Raw genomic sequence first — 26,536 nt, forward strand, 5'->3', positions numbered from 1 at the left:
GCGATCTGTCTTTTTTCCTACATTATTGATACGTCTGTACAGAATTTCAATAGGTTCTCCTGCATACCTAGGACAGAGATATATGGCGATAAATGTCTTATTTGCCGCCTGAGCCCTCGAATTACACTATATCGTTATTGGGTTTTGGGTTGTGCTGACTAGGTCAGATGTCCACTATATGCAGGAGGTAGCTACACAGATAGCAGGGGCTGTGTGGCGTGGACTGGGTGGTTTGTTAGGTTAGAGGATCTTAGGAAAACACCAAAAGGGCTTCAGTCTCAAAGGGTACAGACCAAACACAGGAAGAACGTAGTTACAGGAACCATCGATATAACAATTATAAATTGTTATAGCTCAAGCATCAATAGAGTGCATTGATGCTAAAATCTTTATAGGCACTGAAAGCTGGTGAAAGCCAAAGATAAGTTCAGCCAAGTTTTTCGCGAAGAACCTAGCAGTGTTTCGAAAGGATTGGCTAAACACAGTTGGCGGTGGCATGTTTGTTACTGTTAACAGTGGTTTATCTTGTCCCAAATTGAGCTAGTTTGGATAGAGGCCACTCTTGGTAACCTGAATAAGATAATAATTGGATCCTTTTACTGACCTCCCAACTCAGGTGATACAATTGCTGAAAGGTTCGAAGAAAACTTGAGTCAAGGACACTCAAGGCCAGAAACAAACTGCGCATTGATGCGTTTGAGCATTGATGTGTTTGAGCTTTGATGCGGGCTTAGGACACTATGCTTAAAATGGACCAAAAGAACAACAAGTGTTGTGTCCATTATTGAAAAACTCGATATCTCCTGATGCCTTTCTTTTCGAGTCACCGAAAAAATTCTCCAGTTCTTGGGCCATATTGTGAGAAGAGATGGAGAAAATATAGAGAAAATAATCTTGCAAGGAAATATCGAGGGCACGAGACCAAGAAGAAGAGCAGTGTGCAGAGGGATAGATCAAATAAAGATCATCTCCGGTCTACCTCTTCAGCAGGTGCTAAGAAAATCTGTCAACCATCTGGGATGCAGACTCTTGGTTCGTGGGGTCACAAGGCTCAGCAATGAGCACGAAGACTTATGATGATGATGATGATGATGATGATGATGATGATGATGATGATGATGATGATGATGATCATCATCATATCTAGGGATAGGCATAAAACGTCATCCAAAATTGTGCTAAACACATTCTTGAAAATTATTTTGAGCAGTTAGTTCATGAGCTCACAGGAATCGAAAACAGATGTGAAAACACACCTGGCCTCTCAGCAGCAAATAATCCTGAGCTAATAATGAGCATCAAAATGGATACAGGGCTTAGTGAACACAGGGTTGTTGTAGCGAGATTGAATATTACAACCCCCAAATCCTCCAAAAATAAATGAAAAATATACCTATCCAAAAAGCAGATAAAAATTCATTTGACATCTTCCTGAGAGACAATCTCCAATACTTTCAAATTAACAATGTAAGTGTAGACCGGATGTGGCTTGAACTCACAAAATAGTATCGGCAGAAATTGAGAGATTTATACCAAATAAATTTACAAACAATGGAGCTGATCCACCATGGTACACAAAATGAGTCAGAATAGTGTTGCAGAAACAATGAAAAAAAGTGCCAAATAAATGGACACACAATCTCCAAGAGTGGCAATCTTTTACAGAAGCTCAAAATTTTGCATGTACTTCAATGTGAGATGCTTATTATAGTTTCCACAGTGAATCATTGATCTTGAAACCTGGCAGGAAATCCAAAGAGATTCTAGTCGTATGTGAAATAATGCTAGCAGCAAGACACAATCAATGCCTTCTCTGTGTGATATCAATGGAAATGCTATTGACAACAGTGCTGTCAAAGCAGAGTTACCACACACAGTCTTCCAGAATTCCTTTATCAAAGAAGATGACATAAATATTTCAAAATTCGAATCAAGAATAGCTACCAACATGAGTAACATAGTAGATATCCTCGGAGTAGTGAAGCAACTTAAATCCCTTAACAGAAGCAAGTTTTCCGGGCCAGACTGTATACCAGTTAGGTTCCTCTCAGAGAATGCTCCCTACTTTACAATCATATACAACCGTTCACTCGACGAAAGATCCACGCCCAAAGACTGGAAAGTTACACAGGTCACACCAATATTCAAGAAAGATAGTAGGAGTAATCCTCTTAATTACAGGCCTTTATCATTAACGTTGATATGCAGCAGAATTTGGGAACACATATTGTGTTTGAACATTATGAATTAACTTGAAGAGAATAGTCTGTTGACACAGTCAGCAAGGATTTAGAAAACATCGTTCTCATGGAACACAACTAGCTCTTTACTCACACAGTGTTGACTGCTATTGACAAAGGATTTCAAATTGATTCCGTATTTCTAGATTTCCAGAAGGCTTTAGACACTGTAACACACAAGAGGCTAGTTGTGATATTTCATTCTTATGGAATATTGTCTCAGTTATGTGACTGGATTCATGATTTCCTGTCGAGAGGTTACAATTCGTAGTAATTGATGGAAAGTTGCTGAGTGAAACAGAAGTGATTTCTGGCATTCTTCAAGGTACAGTTATAGCACCTTTGCTGTTCCTTATCTATATACACAATTTTGGAGAGCAGCTGTTTTACGTTGTTTTCGGATGATGCTGTCACTAATAAAATAATCAAAGTTCAAAACAAATTGCAGAATGATTTAGAAAAAGATATCTCTGTGGTGCAAAATTTGGGCAATTGACCCTAAATAACGAAAAGTATGAGGTAATCCACATGAGCCCTAAAAGGAATTCGTTAAACTTCGGTTACATGATAAATCAGTCAAATCCAAATACCATAAATTCAACTAATTACCTAGGAATTGCAATTACGAACAACTTAAATTTGAAGGAACACACAGAAAATGTTGCGGGGAAGGCTAACCAAACACTGCATTTTATTCACAGGACACTTAGAAAGTGTAACAGATCTACAAAAGAGACTGCCTACACTATGCTTGTCCACCCTCTTTTAGAATACTGCTGCACAGTGTGGGATCCTTACCAGACAATTGATTGACGGAGTACATCGAGAAAGTTCAAAGAAGGGCAGTATGTTTTGTATTATTGCAAATTTGGGGAGAGAGTGTCACTGAAATGATACAGGATTTGGGGTGGATATAATTAATATTAAGGTGTTTTTCGTTGCAGTGGGATCTTCTCATGAAATTTCAATCATCAAATTCCTCCCCTGAATGCAAAAATATTTTCTTGATGGTGACCTACTTTGGGAGAACCGATCATCATAATAAAATAAAGGAAATCAGAGCTTGCATGGAAAGATATAGGTGTTTGCTTCTTCTGCACACTGTATGAGATTGGAATAATGAGAATTATTGTGAAGGTGGTTCAATGAACCCTCTGCCAGGCCCTTAAACATGATTTGCAGTGTATCCATGTAGATGTAGATGATTCATGCTTTGTTCATGAAAAGCTGAGATGAGATGTAATGCTCTTTTAACTTCCTTGAGTTCTTCATGAGGTTATGAACAACATACCTCTGGTCTGTGATACTTCAGTCTAACAAATGTCAGGCTCCATCGGCAGCTGCATTTCATCCTTATCACTTGTGACAGTTGTGTGGTCAGTTACTTCAAGTGAAATGTCAGTTCTCTAACATTTGTACAGTTACTGTGTCACATCTGAGAATTTATTAACCCTTAACCAGTATCTATATTTTTACGAACATAACTGGAATTGTTCCAGCCTGGAAAGCTTTAAACATCACATAACTGGAATTGCAGGTCCAAATGGACCCTTGAATAAAAATTCAACAAAATCCCCATAAAAGTTATAATTCGCTTGTAACTGCGTAATGATTAAATTAAAATAAGTTTTATTTTAAATATAAATCAACTTTTATTGAGAAAAAATTTTATATTGTGTTATTTTTTTAACTTTAAGTCCTGTGTGTCATATTTTACAAGAATTTTTAGTACCATACTTTAGAATGCTAAATGATTCCAAAAAAAAGGCTTAGATTAAAAAACCTAGATATACGATGGAGTTTCTCATAACTTCCCTTTAACATAAACAGGGACTCTTTATGCTATCAATCAGAAACAAAAATGATGAAAATGAAACATGGAAGTGTTCAAATGTTATGTATATAACTAAGAATGGCCGTTCGTACACAACACTTTTTTTCTGCATGTCATTAACCACACAGATGAATTTAAAACATCTGTTGAAATTTTGTGATTGTTTGCTGTCAGTTTTAGGACCACATAAATAACATCTTCCTCTTTTTCATGAGCTACTTTGATTACAAGTTGAATTTTCTAGTTGTAGGTCATTTTGTGGTTCATCAGCTGCCCCTAGAAAATTATCTATCCTACTCTTCAAATCTGCTGAAAATGAAGAATACTCCATCTTTCTTTCTGTGGTAAATGGCCTTATCAAATTTAGTCCAGTTTCTTTTATGTAATGGTTACGTTTCATATGTTGTCCACCAGTTGATGGCTTCCATATTATGAATCCATTTGCACTCGCAACATTCAGTATTGCTGAAAAAATTACACATGGCCATTGTTGAGTTCTTCTAGAGACTGAATAAGTGGTGCATTTCTAATCTAATGTGTCAGTACCACCTTTTGTTCTGTTGCAAAATTCAGTTATCTCAGGTTTTCCACTGTTTTCATTGACTGAATTTTCATGGGTCATTGATGAGATCACCACTAGGCTTCAATTCTTTTTTTGGACATAAGATGCCAATGTTTTATCTTTCATGAAACCAAATCACATAGATCCTACTACCCATTGTTTATTGGCTAAAAATTCTGGTGGTATTTCCCTTTCTTTTTCACATCGTTCCAATGTAAGTCAAACCATTTTCAATCAGTCTGTCAACAAGCTCCACAGAAGAGAACCTGTTATCAGCAGTTATATTTCTATTTGTTCCAAATAAAGGTTCTGGAAGCTGCACATTCTGTGTTAGAACTGAAAGTTGGCTTGTTTTATTAGTGATTGTTTTGCCCATGTAGATAAAAGCATTGTATAAATAATGTGTTTTAGCATCGCAAAGGCACATAATCTTGATGCCATATTTAGCAGGCTTCGATTTCATATAAACCTTGAAGAAACATTTCAGCAACTGTGAAATATTCTGAATTTTTTTTTTGCAGTTATCAGTGAAATGTCAAAATATTTCTGAGATGAGAGCAGCACAATCATTAGTTCTTCTTTCTTCTTTAGAATTCACATCATCAAATCTCAAAGCAGATAACAGGAACATAAATCACTTTACTGACACCGTTATTCTGAATATATCTCAGCCTGTACCATCAGTTGCCCATAAACTTTCTATATTGTCATGGCCAGATTTGAATACACCTGATAATAGCAACAATCCAAAGAATGCTTTCATTTCCACAATACTCACATGGTTAATGCAAGTAGCATTAGTTTTATACTTTTCTGAATATTCTGTTATTTTCTGATCAGAGTGAGTGCAAATATGTGTGATCATTTCATGTGATATCAGAAACTGCCATGATTCAATTGGTGGTATGTTCTGTGTTTCACGAGCTGCACTGATGATACCAGGGAGGTGAGTGGTGGTGATGTGACTTCTGACTCTGGACCTAGTTGGTGAATGAGTAGACTACTTGAATCGATTTTTACCTTGAAAATATGCACTACTTGACAGATGGCTCTCTCTCTCTCTACTGAATCATCAGACAATGACTTGCATGAATCTGAAGAAATTTCTTGTGTATTTTCATTGTCACTTGTGTCATCAACACCATCACTTATTTTCTCTTCCTCACAAGATTGAAAATCACTTAAAGATTTTGTATCGGAATAATTTTCATGTAATAATAGTTGACAGATTTCTTCTTTAGTGAGACCCTGCTACATTGTGACAATAAAGTGCCTGAAACACCACTAAATAACTCAATATATACTGACTAAAAAAAATCCTTTATGTGGAATAGTGGGTCAAATTGGACTCGGGGATGGCACTTACTTCCACTTCCAGTAAATTTCAAGCAGTGAGCTCCCAGTCCCTGGTGCACATCACAATGTACTGAGATTACACTGGTGTGCGAAACTGAAACTCCATGTATTTCCATTGTTAGACGGTTTTATTGTTGTCGGCAGGTCCAGAATGACCCACAATTTTGGTTGAGGGTTAAGGTTCTTTGAAGCCTGTGCTGCTTGCACATAACCAAATTTGTACTACAAAATCAACACTAAATGTAAATGACTATTGTTGATGTTTATTTGCTCACATGGTGTGTTGTTGTGTTATTTCTTAATGTGACATTTCACACCCAAAGGTGTAGCACACACATTATTAATGTTTGTTAGGTCCAGTTACTTGGTTGGCTAAGAGCACATACATTAAAAAAGTCTTATGAAACTCACACATGTATTTGGATTTTACTTGTCTCAGCCATTTCCAATGCCTCCTGTCTTTGGAACTCTAAATTTCAGCAGAAATATATGTTGTAGAATATGTCCTTTCTTTCTTTTTTAAACCCTAGATTCTCTCTGAATCGAAGAAGAAGAAGAAGAAGAAGAGGAAGAAGAAGTAGTAGTAGTAGTAGTAGTAGTAGTAGAGTGTGTGTGTGTGTGTGTGTGTGTGTGTGTGTGTGTGTGTGTGTGTGTGTGTTTAACCTATGTAGTGTATTAGAGTGTAAAGAACTTTGTGGTAGATCTTATATCCCACATATTGTTGATTAGCTGTTGGACTTCATTAAATAATAGTTTTTGTTGCAGGTTTTAATGGCAGCCGGTGTCTGTGCTGCTGTATGTCTTGGGCTTACAATGTTTGCTATGCAGACAAAATGGGACTTCACAGTACTGGGGGGGTCACTTTTTGCTGTACTGCTAGTTCTCATAGTGTTTGGTATCATTGCAATAATTTTTCCATCAAGAGTAATGTTACTGTTATATTCAGCATTTGGTGCAATACTTTTTTCTGTGTACCTCATATATGACACACAACTTATGCTAGGTGGGAAGCACAAGTATAGTATTTCGCCTGAGGAATATATTTTTGCAGCACTTAACTTGTATGTTGATGTAATAAACATCTTTCTTTATATTCTTGCAATAATAGGTCTTGGCAGAAAATAATAAATCTAAAGTCTCAGAATTATTTGTGCAAATAATGCCCAGTTATTGGCGCTGTAGGATCTGTTTCAATCAGCCGATAACTGTGTGTGCTGGTTTATAGTTTTATTAATGCCTGTGCTGACATTAGGGTTGCAGATCTCACAAGGAAGCATGCATGACCTTATATTTTAAAGAGAAAAAGCACACTTGCAAGATATCAGCCCATCAATCGATCGCACATGATAATTTGGACTGTAATTCTGATATGACCTTCTGCAAATACAGCTTTTAAACTTTCATGTGCACCAGTTGTCTATCACTTCCTCCACCCCACTGCAGCTGCATTGCCATGACCAAGTGTGAAGTACTGTACATCAGAATGACAACCAGAGCCCTCTTTCAGGTAATAGGTGAGTGCTGTCAGAATTGTTTCATGTGGAATTGATTTCTGGGGCTGATATCTTGCAAATGCACTGTTTTATCCTTAAAATGTGAAGTCAACTTGGTGCTGTTTCCTTGTCAGAGGTAATATGTATGGGGTTTTGTGTGTGAAAAGAAATTTTTGTATGAAATGATAAATGTAGCTGCCAACAGGCTAGTTAGCTGCAACAACCTTTATAAATAACTTGTATCTTGCAAAAAAGCATTCAGAAATATGAACAGGCAGTTAAAAGGAGACAGCAGAGAATAAATGATGTGAAACAATTTTTTGTTTGTGTGTTGCATATCTTTTCATTTAGTGTTGTTTATCTGGTGGGAATTTGATTTTTAGCATGTATTCTTGACATTATTAGTCAAGCAACTCTTCACTAGATCCTGTTAAAAGAATTTATTTGCCTAACTGGGGAATGTAGGATAAACTGTAATGTTGCTGTTTCTAAAAAATCATAACTTTGAGAGGAATCTGCTAAACACAAAATGAGCAGTGTAGATCTGTATATGCTCTCACTGTGTCTGTGTTTGATGGCAACAGTGATTAGGGTAGTGGTGGGGATAGTGATGGCAGTGATGACATATTTCTGAATGCTGTTACTGTGAGAGAAAAGTGTCTACATATATTGATATATGAAAATTTTTTGTGTAGAGGGTAATTAGAACAACACTGTTCACTTAACCTCATACATGAATCATTTGTGTAATTTTATTAATTATTGACTAGAATATTGAAATTAATGATCAGAAGAGGCAAAGGAAATAGCTTCTCAACATAGAACATGAATACTGTTTCTGCATTGGATTGAAAGATCAAGTGGGATAAGTAAATCATTGCAGTTTCTCTTCTCATAGTCTCCTCCACTAGCTCTCTGAATCTCATTTTTGCACCACAACAATAGTCATTGCTTTTTGTATGATCTAAGGAAGATTTTTTTCTAAAATAATTAAAAGCTCAGCTCTTTCTCTTTGTGTGGTGGTTGTGTTTCAAGTAAACATTAGCCCTTACTTTAAAAGTATCGTTGATTATGGAGGTATAACATAAAAGCATTTTTTGCTCATTGAACCATGAGTAACTCTTCTTCACAATGGATTGATCTCAGAAGGTATTAAATGTTTTTGATTGTACATTAGAGAATTATTACATTTAACTTCAAATGCTATTGAAACCTTGTAACTTTATGTGATTCAATGCTAATACTTATTTAATTTGGTTTCACTGTGAATTTTGTGATCAGGACGTACAAGAGTTTTAATTTATTGATTTGGTAAAGGACATTTAAGATATTTAGGGTAATTTTGACTGAAGATTCATTTCTTGCCATAAACTGATATTACAGTGGTGAGCTAGGTTCCCAAAGCATCACAGCAATTTGTTTCATCTATTATCTTAAATGAGAGCTGCCCTGATACCTACTGAAAGTTGGTAGATTGTGCTAGATTTGTTTTTGTTATAGGACTGAAGATAATTATTTTTAGATACTTTTAATAATGCAGTTGTGTGATTTATTAGAAGGCTGGAGAAAAATGATACTACAGAGTGCCTTATAATCCAAGTGGTAATCATTGTTGCAAAATACAGCATTACTCTGATGTTTTTATTTACATTTACTGTTTATCAGCATTCTCTCTATTTCTGAGTGTCTTTTTTTTGAAATTGCGATTATTTCTTAGTTGTTACTGTAATTTCTTTATTGTTTTATTATTTTGTATCAGTTTATAACTGTAATGTGACTTTTACTTCATCATGTGATAAACTTTGTTAATACACTGAACATAGAAGTGTCATAACTGTGTTGTGATATGTCTCTTTCATTCCACAACAATAAAAAAAATATTGTATTTGTATCATAAAGGATAATATGAATGACTTATAGAGAAGACTTTATATTTGTATTTAGTCTTCTTTCCTCATTCCCTCAGCTCCCTCTCCCTCTGTCCCTCCCTGTGCGCGCACTCCCTCCCTCAACCATAAATTGTGTTGTGTAATCTCTAAGGGGAAGGATATTACAATTCTGCACTTTTGTTGAAACCATGTTACTATGGAACCTCGAACCCAGTGGTGCAATTTGATGCATAAGCACCTGTGGTGGTGCCGCCGACCCCTCCCCCTTTCCCACCCGTCAGGGCTCATCAGTCTTTGGTGAATTTGAGAGTTCGTGCTTGGCCATAACAGGTTCCCCAGCCTTTGCATCACCTCTTTCCTCTGTGCTGCATGTTGCTTTCCCCTCGCTTGGGGAACACGTCATGGGTATTTTTGGGAATGCATTCTGTTGTTCTGGAAGCCCAGCATCAGAATAATCCTTCGTCTTCCTCTTCCTTCTTATTCCATCTCCTCCCCCTTTCCCACCCGTCAGGGCTCATCAGTCTTTGGTGAATTTGAGAGTTCGTGCTTGGCCATTACAGGTTCCCCAGCCTTTGCATCACCTCTTTCCTCTGTGCTGCATGTTGCTTTCCCCTCGCTTGGGGAACACGTCATGGGTATTTTTGGGAATGCATTCTGTTGTTCTGGAAGCCCAGCATCAGAATAATCCTTCGTCTTCCTCTTCCTTCTTATTCCATCTCCTCCCCTTCCTCCACTTTGGCATTTGAGGTATGTCTTTTTCCTCCCTGTGCACCCCTGAAGACCAGTCCTTGCATTTGACATGTAACAGGTGAATCAGTAGTGCTTAATTCCCAACGCCGGCTCGACAGGTAGGGTTTGCACATACTCCTATGTACAGGCCAGGCCCAGAGAGGGGTGATTGCCTGAGCTGTCACCTTTCCAACTGCTAATTGGTCCCTCTGTCTGTTTTGACAGGTTATAATGCTGACACTGGTAGCAATGCATCAGGTTTGGAATGTACGGTCAGACCTTAATGACTTCATAGCCTGCCTTAATCTTTGAAGGAAGCACTACTCAATCAAATGTGAGAAAAAGACTGCATGTAGGCACTAAGTTACCATCAACCTTTTTCATGCTACCGGTGTCAATGTTACAACCACACTCACGTGTCCCTTCAAAACACATCCAAATGTGTTGTTTGTGATAGAGGTCCGCATGAGGGTGATTGCCCAACTCCTTCTCCCCATTGTGTCAGTTGTAATGACAACCATACCATTTCATCCCATGTCTTTTGAACAGGCTGTCCAGGAGATCCAAGTGAAGGAACAGTACCCTATCCTGTCCCTTTCAAGTTGTTGGCTAGTCAAAAGCCCTGAATTTGACCATCTGTTACTTATAGTACCATTAGTTTTACACCTCACCCCACATAGGATATGGTCCCGCAGACTTGCAACTTCCAATTCAGTACTGCAGTTCTGAAATTATCCAGTATCACAATAGTATCCCCATCTCCTCCTCCTACAGCTGCGCAACAAGCCAACAAATCTTCACCCTCGGCAATGAAATCGCATGCTACACAACCAGCAGGCCAGAAAGAACAAAAGGAACACTCCTGCAAAGACTTTTTACATCTCTCCAGTCAACAAACATTTGACTCTTTGTCTGCCAGTCATAAAGGCTCTAAGAAATCGAACAAAGGCAGACGGTCTTCTCTTTCCCCCAACATGGAGATCCTATTGAACAGTGTCATCGTGTGAGAGACTCACCTGGCTAACCTCCATTTCGCCGATGCCCAATATGTGCCGTTTGTCTGCCCTGGAGTCCGCTGGCTGACCCAGGGAGAATACCGACACTTCAGTAGATTTCATGGAACAGGATTCTCGAGCCTCTGCACTCTGTAGCAGTGAGCCTTCAAAGGCTGACACTTAGCAGCCTCCACGGTAACAGCCCTTCTTATGCTCTCTCCTCCCCACTCCTGGTTATGAGTCTTCTCCAATGGAATGTTTGTAGCATTAGATCCAACAAGGAGGAATTATGTCTGCTCTTGGAACCTGAATGTCCAGTTGTTTGCTGCCTTCAGGAAATGAAATTGTGACTGCTTTGACCTCTAGCATTTCCTTCCGGTTCATTTTGACCTTTTCACCAAAGCAGGGCATTCCATCTCTCGAGGGAGTCATGCTGCTTATTTGGGATGATGTCCGTAGCGAAACCATCTCATTGAGCACCCGGCTGCAAGGTGTTGCAGTCCCCACTTTCTTTCCTCATTTCACATTTTCTCTTTGCAATGTCTACATCCCTGCATCATTCACTGTCACCAGGGCTGACTTACTCCAGCTTAATGGTCAACTCCCTCACTCTTTTTGGCTGTTTGATGACTTTAACGCCCACTATCCTTTTTGGGGATCTTCAAGAACCTGTCTGAGAGGTTCCCTTTTAGCTGATCTCAATCAACTCAGCCTCATCTGTCTTAACACTAGAGCACCCACATCATTCAGACTCTAACCACACCTATTTGCTTTTGATACGCAGTCAAGCGACCATTTCCCAAGCACTATCTGTATGCTGACTCATACCCCACCTGCAAGCAAACCCAATTGGCCAGATATTAAATATCTTGCACTTCTTCTTTACCATGTCGTGTCCCAGCCGCCTGGTGGACTGAGGCATGCTGTGACGTGATTTGTGTGAAGATGTGCTCTCTGAGTTTTTAACTGTCATCCTATGATGGCGAGCTGTATTCTTTATAAATAGTGGCGTGTGCAGTGTCGTCGCATTCTTCAGGATAGCAAAAAAAGTTAGCTGGATTTCCCATACTAGTTCTTTTAACAGTTTCACTCCCTCTTCTGTTATATGGGGAACCTTGTTGGCTCTCTGGGACCAAAGCTCTTTCCCCTATGTCCAGTCTTGACCATAGCAGATGATGACGTTGTGTACCCTGTTGCTATCTTAAACACCTTAGGCCACTATTTTTGCAGAGATTTTGAACTCAGCCCGCTATCACCCCACTTTCATCCCTTGGTAATAAGTGGAGGGGGCTCAAGTGTGACATCCTTCTCTCAGCATCATAAATGCTACATTGCTACCTTTATAGTGAGGGACCTTGCTGTGCTCTCACCTCATGCCGACCTTCCACCCTAGGGCCAGATGGTGTTCACTTTCAAATGTTTTAGCATCTTTCTCATGTGGACAAGAACGTTCTCCTTTGTATGTAGAGTTGTATTTGGAAAGATGGCATGTTTCCCAGATGCTGGCATTAAGCCAGTCATACCCATGCCTAAGCTGGGTAAGGACAAAGACCTTCCTTCTAGCTACCACCCCATTTCTCTCATTAGTTGCTTTTGCAAGGTGATGTAACGTATGACTCATGGCTGGCTGTTATGGTGGCTTGAGTCTTGCAATCTACTAACCATTGCACAATGTGGATTTCGTGCACACTGTTTTGCAGTTGACCATGTCATGAACAGCTTTCTGCGGAAATCTGAGACTGTGTCTGTGCTTTTTGATTTGGAGGAAGCATGTGACACATGCTGGAGGACTAGTATCCTCTGTATCATATACACATGAGGCTTCTGAAGCCACCTGCCATGTTTGCTTCAGGAATTTTTAAAAGACTGAGTTTTCAAGGTACATGTGGGTTTATCTTCGTCGGACACCTTTATCCAGAAGAACAGGATACCTCAAGGCTCTTCCTTCAGGAATGCCCTATTTGCTTCAGTCCTTCAACCTATTAAGGGCTGTCTCCCACTTGGAATCTCCGGCTCGCTTTGAGTCGACGACATTGCAGCTTTGCACAGACTTGTCTCCTTGAGCGATTAACTTTTCCAGTGACAAAATCGTTTGTAAGAATTTTTGGCAGCACAATGGGTTTCTTCCACCGTATTTACACATTGGGCCTGCTGCTCTTCCGTCCACCGAAACTGTTAAATTCCAGTGACTTATGCTGGATAGGAAACTTTCTTGGTCCTCTCATGTGTCTTACCTGGCTGCACGCTGTACCTGGTCCCTCAGTGTCCAACGTATTCTAAGTGGTACTTTCTGGGGAGCGGGTCAGACCACCCTCCTTGGTTTGTACCGATCCCTTGTCCGTTGGAAACTAGACTATTGGTTATTCGTCTGCATGTTTATCCATATTACACCATCTTAACACAGTCCACTATTGTGGAATACATTTGGCCACTGGAATCTTTACACTAGCCGGGTTAAGAGTCTCTGGCAAGATATCCTCCTCAGCAGACGGCTTGTCACTTGGCCTTTATGCCCAGCCACCCATCGTATGCCCCGTTTTTGATTATTCCCTCGACCGCCAGTGTGGGGTGTGCCTTTCTTCTTTATTACCTCTTGGAGTTTGCTTTCAGCTATTGCTCCTGTAGCTTAACTTCTTGCTACCTGTCATGTTCCTGATAGGTGTGAAGCCTTCACTGCCTCAGCTTTGTGTGGTGGCCGTGTTCATGTTGGACTTTGTTCTCTTCCCAGGGGCACTATTCCATATTTGATCTATCGCTGTAAGTTTCTCGACCTCAGCATGCAACTTAGGGATAGCACCTTTGTGTACACTGATGGCTGTAAGACCAACTGTGGTGTCGGGTGTGCATTCATCATTCGCAACAACCCTATTGGGTTTTGGTTTCCAGAACACTGCAGAGTTTTTACAGAAGATATTTCTACCCTTCTATCAGGCCACCAAGTACATCAGTGACACTGGCTTTTTACTTGTTATATGTACCAATTCTCTGTGCTCTTCAGAGCTTCTGTGTGCTTACACAGTTCATACCTTACTGCAATGGATCCAGGGAAGCTTTCTCTTGCTCATTGTTAAGGAAGCCACTGTTATGTTCATGTGGGTTATTTGTCATGTTGGCCTGATGGGAAATGAGACTGCAGTCCTCCTACTTCGGGCTGCCAGTTCTTCCGTTCCTTCGGATGATCTCTGCATTGCTGTCTCGGCAGATAGTGTCTCTTTGACATCACCAGTGGTGTTTTCTTCACGAGAATGAGCTACTTGGAATTAAGCCTCTCGCAACAGCTTGGCTGACTGACCACCTCTTGGAGCTGTCCTTTTAGCCACCGTCATTTGTTATGTGGAGATTACCCATCACTTTGTGCTCATTGTCCTCAACGTTTGATGTTCGCCATTTCCTGACCCAATGCCCATTTTTTAAGTGCTTACATCCCAGTGTATGTTTGCCATCTGAGCTATCAACCATTTTAATGAGTGGTACGCAGCCTGTTCTACTTTTTATGCATTGCTGTAATATGGCGAAGGACATTTCAGATTTCTTTGGTGACCTCTGCTGCCTCTACTGCATATTTTGTAGATTTTTCTCCAAGGGAAGGTCTTGTTTTTAGCTCTCTTTCTTTACATTGATTGGGCTTAGTGTATAGCCATTTTTAACTTCTTTCATTTCTTGGTGTTCTAAAGTTATGACATGGGCATTTTTCAGGTGTTTTTGTCCCCTAAAACAAAATTAAAATAAAAAAGCATCTGTGATGCCAATCTATTAGACTTGTGAAATACTATAACTAAGTAAACGTAAAAAATCTGACAGATATTGGAAACTATGACTCTTGGACTTAAATATAACTTTATTTTTCTGTAGTATGTGGGGAAGGAAAGTTAAATCACAGTGCAGCTTTGTATTTAACATACCAACACTTCAAGCAGCCTGGTAATTGTCGTTTACTATGACGCCCCTGTTGTGCTTTTGCAGCAAGAAATTTGTGTTTATAGTTGATGTGGACATTGCATAAAAACATTTACCATTTAGCAAGCAGTGTATACTCAAGTACAAGAAAGGTGACCTGAAACAAATGTAAAAAGTCCACTTAGCTTTTTAAGATAGCATTACTGTTGAGAGGCATTGAAATGTTGTTGTAGAGATGTGTAAGTTAAGTTATTGTGTTGGAGTTTTGTTTGTTTATCATTCCATATAAAAGTTCACGCACAGCTTCACATTTCCACATGAAAATCTCAACACGTAAAACATAGACAGGGTTGCCATAAGTTTCCCCAAGTGAAATTCCCATTTCCCTGCTATCCAGCCAAGTTTTAGCGTTTTTCTCTGACAAATTTTGAGATCTAAAGGGTAAGTTAAAACATAAGTTGACAATCTGTCGTTGCAGCTACGGTACAAGAAACAGTAGTGCAAATGAGAAAACATCTAAAAAAAAAAACCTTGCAAGCAGATGTCGTTTCCTGCGCACACTCCGCTACAGAGTGAAAATCTCATTCTGGAAACATCCCCCAGGCTGTGCCTCAGCCATGTCTCCGCAATATCCTTTCTTACAAGAATGCTAGTTCTTCAAGGTTCACAGGAGAGCTTCTGTAAAGTTGGAAGGTAGGAGACTAGGTACTGGCAGAAGTAAAGCTGTGAGGAAGGGGTGTGAGTCGTGCTTGGGTAGCTCAGTTGGTAGAGCACTTGCCCGCGAAAGGCAAAGGTCCCGAGTTTGGGTCTCGGTCTGGCACACAGCTTTAATCTGCCAGGAAGTTTCATATCAGCGCACACTCTGCTACAGAGTGAAAATCTCATTCTAAAAACTATATTACTGCAAAATTTTTTGCTTGAGAGTTAGAAATGGATGGCAGTAATGGATTATGTACTTTACAATGTCTGTTCAAAAAATTCTGGGACATTTGTAAATTCACGCTAATCGTGTGTTGGAGCGAAATGTGGCTGCATGCACTTTGGTTTAATGTATAACAGCCAGAAGTTTCTTTGTTGTATATCTATTAGTTATTTTTTAGTGCTGTATTGAATAGAACATTGTGTCACACAGTTGCAAATTTTGAGATGGTAGAGTTAGAGGAGCAACACGTCTGCATTAAGTTTCACATGAAACAAAAAAACCGTTACAGAGAGGCACCACTTGATGCAGTAAGCCTACAGTGATGAGTGCTCAAGCCATACTCGTCGTTACGAATGGTTCACATGGTTCAAAAATGACCAAATGGAACTTAAAGATGACTCTGTCCAGGAAGCTCTTTGACGTCTACTGACAATACTCATGTCAGGAACATCAATGAATTTGTGCTTGCCAATCAAAGACTGACTGACTGAGAGATTGCAGAAGAATGTAACATCTCAGTTGGATCATGTCATGAAATCCTGACACATCATCTTGGAATGCATTGTGTTGCTGCCAAGTTCGTCCCACCTCAAGACCAGAAAGACATTTACCTTGCAATCTGTGAAAAGCTTTTGGATCATGCAAATGAGAACCAGATGTTCCTTAGGAGAATCATAACTGGTGATGAGATGTGGGTCTACGGTAATGATGATGAGACCAATTTCAACTGTAACAGTGGTTTGGCAAAGGTTCTCCGAGACCAAAAAAAAATCATCAGGTCAGTAAAATGTCAAAGCCAAGCTGATAGTTTTATTTGATTTTGAAAGATTAGTTCTTCACAAATTTTTGTCACAGGGACAAACTGATAATAATCAGTGGTACTGTTGTTGACAACCAATGGTACTATTGAGAAGTGTTCCAATGCCTGCAACGAAGTATAAGAAGGAAATGGCCTGAAATGTGGCGAGTCAAATCATGGCACTTGCATCAAGATGATGCAACTGCACATTCATCCCTGTTCATGTATGACTATTGCTCAGAAAACAAAGTCACCGTGCTGCATTATCCTCCGTCCTCCCCAGGCCTGGCTCCTGCTGATGTTTCTGTAATTCCAAAGCTGGAAACCCTGTTGGGAGGCCGAAGATTTGCAACAATAGATAAGATATAAGAAAATTTGCAGATGGCGCTTCATGCAACCTAGCAAGAAGCATAGAAAGAATGCTTCCAGAAGTGGGAATGGTGTTGGGAATTTTGAAGGAGAATATTTCGAAGGAGACCATGCACAGTAAGTACAAGGTAAGCATGGAAATACTTTGTGGACGAAGTCCTGGAAATTTCTGCAAAAACCTCGTATAAAAAAAAATGAGGCCAAAACTGCTCAGAATTTAGGTGGAGTTGCATACTTCAGTAGTTTGGAAAAAGACTCAGTCACACCCTGTTTTATTACACTGCTCACCATGTTGATTATAGATTAAGGGTATCATGCTCAAATAACATTGGATGTCAGAATACATCATCATAACTCACCCTAATTCATGTCCTTTCCCCACTCCTTCCTCATACACAGTGAAGATACCGTAAATATGGTTACTTCACCAGATAATTTAGGAATGTCATCACTGTTATTTAGGTTCAGTGACCGAATGATGTGGTGCAGTGGTTTCATTTGGGAGGGTGATTGTTTAAATCAAACGCCAGCCATCCAGATTTAGGTATCCTGTGATTTCCCTAAATCTCTCCATGAAATGCTGGTTGGTTCCTTTGAAAGGTCTCAGCCAATTCTCTATCCCATCCTTGATGTGCTCCGAGCTTGTGCTGTGTGTCTAATGACTTCAATGTTGGTGGGCTGTTAAACCCTAATTGTCCTTGTAGGTTCAGTGAGTTCCACTTTAATGAAAGTTTCTCAAGTACATTGACACAAAGTCATCGGATTGGAAAAATCAGTAATATTCTCGAATAGCAGTTGTGAAGGAAATTTTTCTGTCACAGTGTTACTGTTATGACAGGTAATGTCAGTTAGCTGTAGCACTTGTTAGAGATAAAGATATTGTTATGTTAAATAAGAAATCATATTATTTATCAGGCAGCATTTGTGCTGTGGTTGGGTTTGTATAAATTTGTTCAGAAACCTGTAGGGGATTTCTTTTTAATTGTGGTTATTTCTAGGAAATTTTTTTGGTGAAACTAGAAATTTATGAAGTTAAAATTTTTAATATGCAATAACCTATAAGTTATTGTCATGTAGCTGTGCAGTCTGAGGCACCTTGTCACGGTCCGTGCAGCTCACCCCTGTCGAAGGTTCGAGTCCTCACTCGGGGATGGGTGTGTGTTGTAATTAGCGTAAGTTAGATTAAGTAATGCATAAGCTTAGGGATCAATGACTTCAGCAGTTTGGTCCCATAAGACCTTACCACAAATTTTCAAAATTATTGGCATGTAATTTTAATTATGTGAGGGAACTGTAATGCATGGTTTGGGTGTAGCTGTACAAAAACAGACAAAAAGAAAAAAAATAATGCAAGCCTGCAGGGCTGATGTTCATATCTTTCATGCATTGGTCTTATGGTTGGTGGGTTGGTTGATCTGGGGGAGGGGAACCAAACAGTGAGGTCATTGGTCTGACTGGTTTAGGGAAGGTTGGAGAAGGAAGTCAGCCATGCCCTTTCAAAGGAACCATCCCGGCATTTGCCTGAAGCAATGTAGGGAAATCATAGAAAACCTAAATTAGAATGGCTGAACATGGGTTTGAACTGTCATCATGTGATCCAGTGTGCTAACCACTGCATCTTCTCGCTCGGTGGTCTTATGAAAAGTAAGTTGTATTGTAATGCATGTTTTTGTGCGTAACATTTTGTATCTTCCTCTGGGAGACATTCTCGGAGACTTAAAAGACATAGTTAATTCTCAAATGTTAACTTGTCCACCTACTCAAAATTGCCAAGTTGTTTACTGGTAATAGCACAACACTAGAGTTGTGACATCATCCAAGCACTGCTGCAGTACATAGGATCATGCCAGTATGTTTTATGAAGCGTGTACAACAGAGGAGTTGTTGCCATTTGTGTTTGGTGGCTTATAGTTTTGTAATCTTTAGGCCACTGTCCTTCAAAATTGTGCTGAAGTCTAGTACAAGTCTTTGAGTGGGGATGATTCTAATGCAGTGAAGCTTTACGAATGCCTTAACTATTAGTCATTAACATGACAATTATATGAAACCTGAACTTCTCCTGTCACATTGAATCTTCAAGTAACTTTCAGGAATTCAGTTGGTGTTCGTTATCTTTTGGAATACGGTGGCACTATTGGTTTATGGTGTGTTGCCTTACTGCATATGCCACCTTTTATTTCCTTGTTGTAGCTGTTCCCACCAATGAACTAAGTTCCCATGTACAGTGATCTATTGTTTCATTTGTGGCTTCAAAATAGTGTGTTGCATTCATCTATTGAAATATGGTAGAATTCGAAGACTTTACCCCTCTGCATTCTCATAAGCTATTTGAACAACATGATAAAAGTAAAATATATTGTGGTAGACACAAGTTCGTGTGGAGATGTGCAAGCAAGAATGCAAATTAGTTTCATATTCCATGGATCATTTGTACATTTAAGCAGAATGATGTGGAGCAAGTCATTTTATATACACATTACACTTTCATTTGTAAATGCCACTACATGTTGATCATTTACATGTGTAATATGTTAGCTGCAGCAGTCTGCACCCCTTTTTGTGCTGAAGGATATCTTAAATGTGGAGTAATAACTGTCTTCTTTTTTCTTCAGGTATTGTAATCATGTACGTCATTGTTATTTTTGAACTGCAGTGTATTATTTACATCAAAGTTCAGGAGGACACAAATATAATGTGGGACAGCAGTCTATATGTCGTCCTTAGATGAACATCTACAGGATGATCATGGTTGGGCACCATGTGTTGTTCAGACAGCACATTTTTCAACAATGAAGACTTTTTTCCTTTAAGCTGAGTTACCCCAAAACATTATTCAGTTTACATTACTCAGTGAAAATATGCAAAATATAACAAATTACTGACTTGTCTTGCCCCAAGAGTTACATTGATCCAAAGTGCAAATGTGACTGAACTATGTAGCGGAGATGCTGAGTCACAGATAGGCACAACAAAAGTACTGTCACACCATAAACTTTCAGCCAACAAGGCCTTTGTCAAACACACACACACACACACACACACTACAGTTTCTGGCAGCTGAAGCCAGTCTATGAACAGCAGTGCATGATGGGTGAGGCAACCGCTTGGGGGTGAGGAAGAGGCTGGAGCGAGGCCAGGAGGAATGTGGGAACGTAGGAAATATAGCAGGGAATGTCCTCCACCCTTCCTCTGCTATCCTTTCCATCCCCCATTCCAGCCTCTTCCTCACCCCCACCTGGCTGTCTCTTCCATCATGCACTGCAGTTCATAAACTGGCTTCCGCTGCCAGAGGCTTTGGTCGTGTGTGTGTGTGTGTGTGCTCGTGTGAGTGATATTTTGACAAAGGCATTGTTGGCCAAAAGCTTATTGTTGTGCCTATCTGCAACTCCGTACCTCCACTGTGTGGTGAGTAGCAACTATCCTTTACATAATATTACCTTCCTTCCTGGGTTTTCCAATGTTTGATTGTGGCTGAACTAAGTTGTTTTAAGAGTTGCAAAATGTGTTTTTCAACACGCTATTAGGTCAATTTCTTGTCTGTCAATCTGTTAGGTACAAATTTTGCAGTTTATTTAAACTTGTTCCCAATAAGGAAAGAGACTCGAAATTTTTAACGTAACTCAGGACTGAATGACAGTGAAATATTAACCCACTTTCTATTAGATCTGTTTGGTAGGGGAAGGGATGAGAAAAGTTGGTAATGTCTGATATCTAGGCTGCACTGGTGTGTTGTGTGGGTACTATCAGAGTGTGTTTGTGGGGATATATTGCAGACGATTGTGGCTGTTCAGAGATGGGTCAGAGGAGATGGCCAGAGATGGGGGAAGAGGGATGGATAGAGAGTGGTTGGAAGTGGAAATGGACAGAAGAGGAGATGGGCAAAGAGAGAGGAAGGGGGGGGGGGGAGGAAATGTATGTGACATTAGTGTACATGGGCGAAGCCATGGGTATAAAGTTACTGTTAAAATAAAAATCTTCCAAAAATGCATATAAAATTTATTTTGCTTGATTCTTTATTTTATTTCTTTTAGGATAATAGCAAACACATTGATATATTATTAGTAGGTAGGTATAACATTCTTCTATTTTAGATATGATCACATGAAAAGACTGAAATTTAACACATCTCTCATCTCATCAAAATGTTTAGAAGCGATAGCTAAACGTCTCGCACACAAGACTAAAAACCAGAAAATATTCATTCAAACAAAATTAAATTTTTCGTATAATATGTTTTTAATCCAGACTAAAAACTATAAAATAATTTTTTGTAGCTGCCTTAATGACAGTTCTGAAAATTTGTGACTCTGAATTTTTAATAGCTGTGAAAATACTTGTAAGACTTAAAATGAAAAATGTTGCTCACATGTGATAGGTAGTTGATGCACGAATTGTCCACCTCCGAACTATTACGTGTTGCATGCACCCCATATTTTCACTACAGATATGAAAAGTATTTTCATAACTATTAAAAATTCAATCACAAATTCTGATAACTAGCTTTCTAGGGTTGGGCTTCTGTAAATGGCTAGGAGAAATTACTTTATACTTTTTAGTCTGATTAAAAAAATATTACATTAAAAATCCATTTTAATTGAAATAACTATTGCAGCTTAAATTCTCATCAATATGGACACCTAGAAATTTGGAAGTTTGCATCCTAGTTATTGTTTCTTTGAAGGGAATTACACAAACCATTGGCATAATACATCTAGGTGTATAGAACTGAATATGTTGCGTGTTTTTGAAATTGAGGTAAGACCATTCACAGAAAACCACAAAATAGCACTTTTAAAAATATTAGTTATCATTTCAAAGAATGGAAAATCAAGGATGGAATGTAACAACATTAATGTAACAATATTATGAGAAGGAAAGTTGCTACTCACCATATAGCGGAGATGCTGAGTTGGAGATTGACACAACAAAAGAAGTTCATACTTCAAACTTTTGGCCAATGACCTTCGTCAACAAAAGACATACATATGAACGCGCGCACAGTCTCAGGCAACTGGAACCACATTGCAAGCAGCAGCACCAGTGCATGATGGGAGTGGTTTCAGTTGCCTGAGACTGCAGTCATGTGTGTGAGTTGTGATTTTTTTTTTCTTTTTGTGTGTGTGTGTGTGTGTGTGTGTGTGTGTGTGTGTGTGTGTGTGTGTGTGTGTGTGTGAGAGAGAGAGAGAGAGAGAGAGAGAGTCTATTGCTGATGAAGGGCGTTGGCTGAAAGCTTTAAGTGTGAAAGCCTTTTCATTGTGCTTATCTGCGACTCAACATCTCCGCTACATGGTGAGTAGCAACTTTCAGCATTTCTTCTGTTGCTCCATGTATGCTTGGATTCATTACAAAACTAGTGTTGTGTGATATTCCTGGCTGTGGCCGCCAGTATTTTATTTTGCTAGAAGCTCACCTTTATGCAAGCTTGATACATGTGCAGTAGCATGTGGTACAAAAGTGGAGTGAGGTACAAGCAATAAATGATAAAGTATGTACCAGTCCTGTGGGAGAGTCTGCCAACTGCCAATTGTACTGAACTTGCTTCTGATTGGTTGACACGTTTAGGTGCTAGCCACCAAAATGCCTAACTTGTCTTACTAATTATTTATATACTTTTCACTGTATGTAACCCAGGTTTTAGTATGACAATCTCTCGTTACAATCCTGCAAGACTATCATTTTTTTAATTAAATTTCATTAGTTTTGAGAAACACAAGAGTAACGATATTGCAACTGAAGTGCTTCAGTCATCTTCGAGCTGCTTTGACGCGCTTGGGAGATGAAGTACTTTGGCTGCACTAGTCACTCTGTTTTGGGCGTTCCGGAGGGCCAGACACATATCTCTGTTTTGGGAGTCCTGGAGGGTCGGAAATGTATCTCAGTATCATGAATATGTAATACTCACTCTGTCTGGTGCGTATCGGAGAACTGGACATGTGTATCATATTTTGGAAGTTGGATGGAAAAGTTACCATACAATTAAGAAAGAAATGTTGAGTGTTGTAAAAGAAAGTGTAAATGTGTGAATATTTGAATAATGACCAAACAGGATACATTAATGAGAAGTGTTGCCTACCATCGTTGTCAGTACTACAGATCTTGCCCTCTATAGATACTGAGACTAACATGGGCAAGTGGCACCCCACAAAAAGCACAATCACAGGCTTGAATTGACAGGGTAGCAGCCTCCGCCGAAGAAGATTCCGTGACTGACAAGCTGTCTTCTGCACTGGAAACGCAAGATGACAGCTTGGTGGAAAGCACAGTCAGAGACTCTTATTGAATTTCTTCAGACCTCTCCAGCTTCCAGATCTGACTTCCAAAGGGACACATAATTTATAGTCATCCACAAAAGGAACTAATTCTCCTTATTGTATATTAGACGGAAGGTCATTTACACGTAAGAGAAACTACAGTGAACTGAAGATGGAATGTTGTCAAACCCCAGTACATAAATTCTCCCCAGTCAGAAAAATCTCCCTGATTACATTGGTTGAATCACTAAATGTATAACTTTAAACATCGTAGGAAAAGACAGAGTGCTGCTTACCGTAAGGAAGAAACATTAAGTTGCAGACAGGCACAGTTAAAAGACATTGGAAGACTGTGCAACTCGTCATGTCTTCTTTACAGTAAGCAGCAATCTGTATGTTCCTACATTGTAGATATTCCTACTTGGAGTTTCCATTGTTTAATAAGTATAACTTTCTGCATTCTTTTGGTAGATATAACATTATCCACTGGTTTGCTATGCCATCAATTCCATAAAATCTTATTTCATCTAAGAGCATATCGTGACTGTCACAGACAGCTGCTTTAAACAGGTCACAAAAAATTCAAAACAGCTCTACTTTGTTATTTAATGCTTGTAAAATTTGGTGAGTGAACATGTAAATTGCATTCTCAGTTAAGCATCCCTTCTGAAATTCAAACGGTGGTTTATTGGGGACCTTGCCGTTGGTGGGGAGACTTGCGTGCCTCAGCGATACAGGTAGCCATACTGTTGGTGCAACCACAACAGAAGGGTATCTGTTGAGAGGCCAGACAAATGTGTGGTTCCTGAAGACGGGCAGCAGCCTTTTCAGTAGTTGCAGGGGCAACAGTCTGGATGATTGACTGATCTGGCCTTGTAACACTAACCAAAATGGCCTTGCTGTGCTGGTACTGCGAACGGCTGAAAGCAAGGGGAAAGTACAGCCGTAATTTTTCCCAAGGGCATACAGCTTTACTGTATGGTTAAATGATGATGGCGTCCTCGTGGGTAAAATATTCCGGAGGTAAAATAGTCCCCCAATCGGATCTCCGGGTGGGGACTGCTCAGGAGGACTTTGTTATCAGGAGAAAGAAAACTGGCGTTCTACGGATTGGAGCGTGGAATATCAGATCCCTTAATCGAGTAGGTAGGTTAGAAAATTTAAAAAAGGAAATGGCTAGGTTAAAGTTACATATAGTGGAAATTAGTGAAGTTCGCTGGCAAAAGGAACAAGACTTCTGATCAGGTGCATACAGGATTATAAATACAAAATCAAATAGGGGTAACGCAGGAGTAGGTTTAATAATGAATAAAAAAAATAGGGGTGTGGGAAAGCTACTACAAACAGCATAGTGAATGCATTATTGTGGCAAAGATAGATATGAAATCCACACCTACCACAGTAGTACAAGTTTGTATGCCAACTAGTTCTGCAGATGACGGAGAAATTGATGAAATGTATGATGAGATAAAAGAAATTATTCAGATAGTGGAGGGAGGAGAAAATTTAATAGTCTTGGGTGACTGGAATTCAATTGTACGAAAATGGAGAGAAGGAAACATAGTAGGTGAATATGGAATGGGGGCAAGGAATGAAATAGAAAGCCACCTGGTAGAATTTTGCACAGAGCATAATTTAATCATAGCTAAAACTCGGTTCAAGAACCATAAAAGAAGGTTGTATACATGGAAGAAGCCTGGAGATACTGGAAGGTATCAGACAGATTGTATAATGGTAAGACAGAGATTCAGGAACGAAGTTTTAAATTGTAAGACATTTCCAGGGGCAGATGTGCACTCTGACCACTATCTATTGGTTATGAACTGTAAATTAAAACTGAAGAAACTGCAAAAACGTGGGAATTTATGGAGATGGGACCTGGATAAACTGAAAGAACCAGAGGTTGTACAGAGTTTCAGGGAGAGCTTAAGGGAACAATTGACAGGAATGGGGGAAAGAAATACAGTAGAAGAAGAATGGGCAGCTCTGAGGGATGAAGTAGTGAAGGCAGCAGAAGATAAAGTAGGTAAAAAGACCCGCTAGTAGAAATCCTTGAGTAATAGAAGAAATATTGAATTTAATTGATGAAAGGAGAAAATATAAAAACGCAGTAAATGAAGCAGGCAAAAAGGAATACAAGCATCTCAAAAATGAGATCGACAGGAAGTGCAAAATGGCTAAGCAGGGATGGCTAGAGGACAAATGTAAGGATGTAGAGGCTTATCTCACTAGGGGTAAGATAGATACTGCCTACAGGAAAATTAAAGAGACCTTTGGAGAAAAGTGAACCCCTTGTATGAACATCAAGAGCTCAGATGCAAACCCAGTTCTAAGCAAAGAAGGGAAAGCAGAATGGTGGAAGTAGTATACAGAGGATCTACACAAGGGCGATGTATTTGAGGACAATATTATGGAAATGAAAGAGGATGTAGATGAAAATGAAATGGGAGATATGATACTGCATGAAGAGTTTGACAGAGCACTGAAAGACCTGAGTCGAAACACGGCCCCGGGAGTAGACAACATTCCATTAGAACTATTGATGGCCTTGGGAGAGCCAGTCCTGACTAAACTCTACCATCTGACGACAAAGATGTACCAGACAGGCAAAATACCATCAGATTTCAAGAAGAATATAATAATTCCAATCCCAAAGAAAGCAGGTGTTGACAGATGTGAAAATTACCGAACTATCAGTTTAATAAGTCACAGCTGCAAGATACTAAGGCAAATTCTTTACATATGAATGGAAAAACTGGTAGAAGCCGACCTCGGGGAAGATCAGTTTGGATTCCGCAGAAATGTTGGAACACGTGAGGCAATACTGACTCTACGACTTATCTTAGAAGAAAGATTAAGGAAAGGGAAACCTACATTTCTAGCATTTCTGGACTTTGAGAAAGCTTTTGACAATGTTGACTGGAATACTCTCTTTCAAATTCTGAAGGTGGCAGGGTTAAAATACAGGGAACAAAAGGCTATTTACAACTTCCAAAATGACATTTTCACTCTGCAGCGGCATGTGCGCTGAAGTTTGGAAGGTAGGAGACGAGGTACTGACAGAAGGAAACTGTGAGGATGGGGTGTGAGTTGTGCTTGGGTAGCTCAGTCGGTAGAGCACTGGCCCATGAAAGGTAAAGGTTCCGAGTTCGAGTCTCGGTTCGGCACACACTTTTAATCTGCCAGGACGTTTCATATTT

At 39.5% G+C, this 26,536-nt stretch overlaps 1 protein-coding gene across 1 annotated transcript in view; it reads left to right on the forward strand.

The window, feature by feature from the left end:
- LOC126354060 (protein lifeguard 1-like) overlaps positions 1–9,414 on the forward strand; it is a 77,299-nt gene extending 67,885 nt beyond the window's left edge. The window contains exon 4 of the mRNA XM_050003427.1: positions 6,758–9,414. Coding sequence (XP_049859384.1) covers positions 6,758–7,117 — 360 coding nt within the window. The 3' untranslated portion in view covers positions 7,118–9,414. The remainder of the gene's footprint in view (positions 1–6,757) is intronic.
- Positions 9,415–26,536: the final 17,122 nt, after the last annotated feature.

Source organism: Schistocerca gregaria, chromosome 3, assembly GCF_023897955.1.
Source record: "Schistocerca gregaria isolate iqSchGreg1 chromosome 3, iqSchGreg1.2, whole genome shotgun sequence".
Lineage (NCBI taxonomy): Eukaryota > Metazoa > Arthropoda > Insecta > Orthoptera > Acrididae > Schistocerca > Schistocerca gregaria.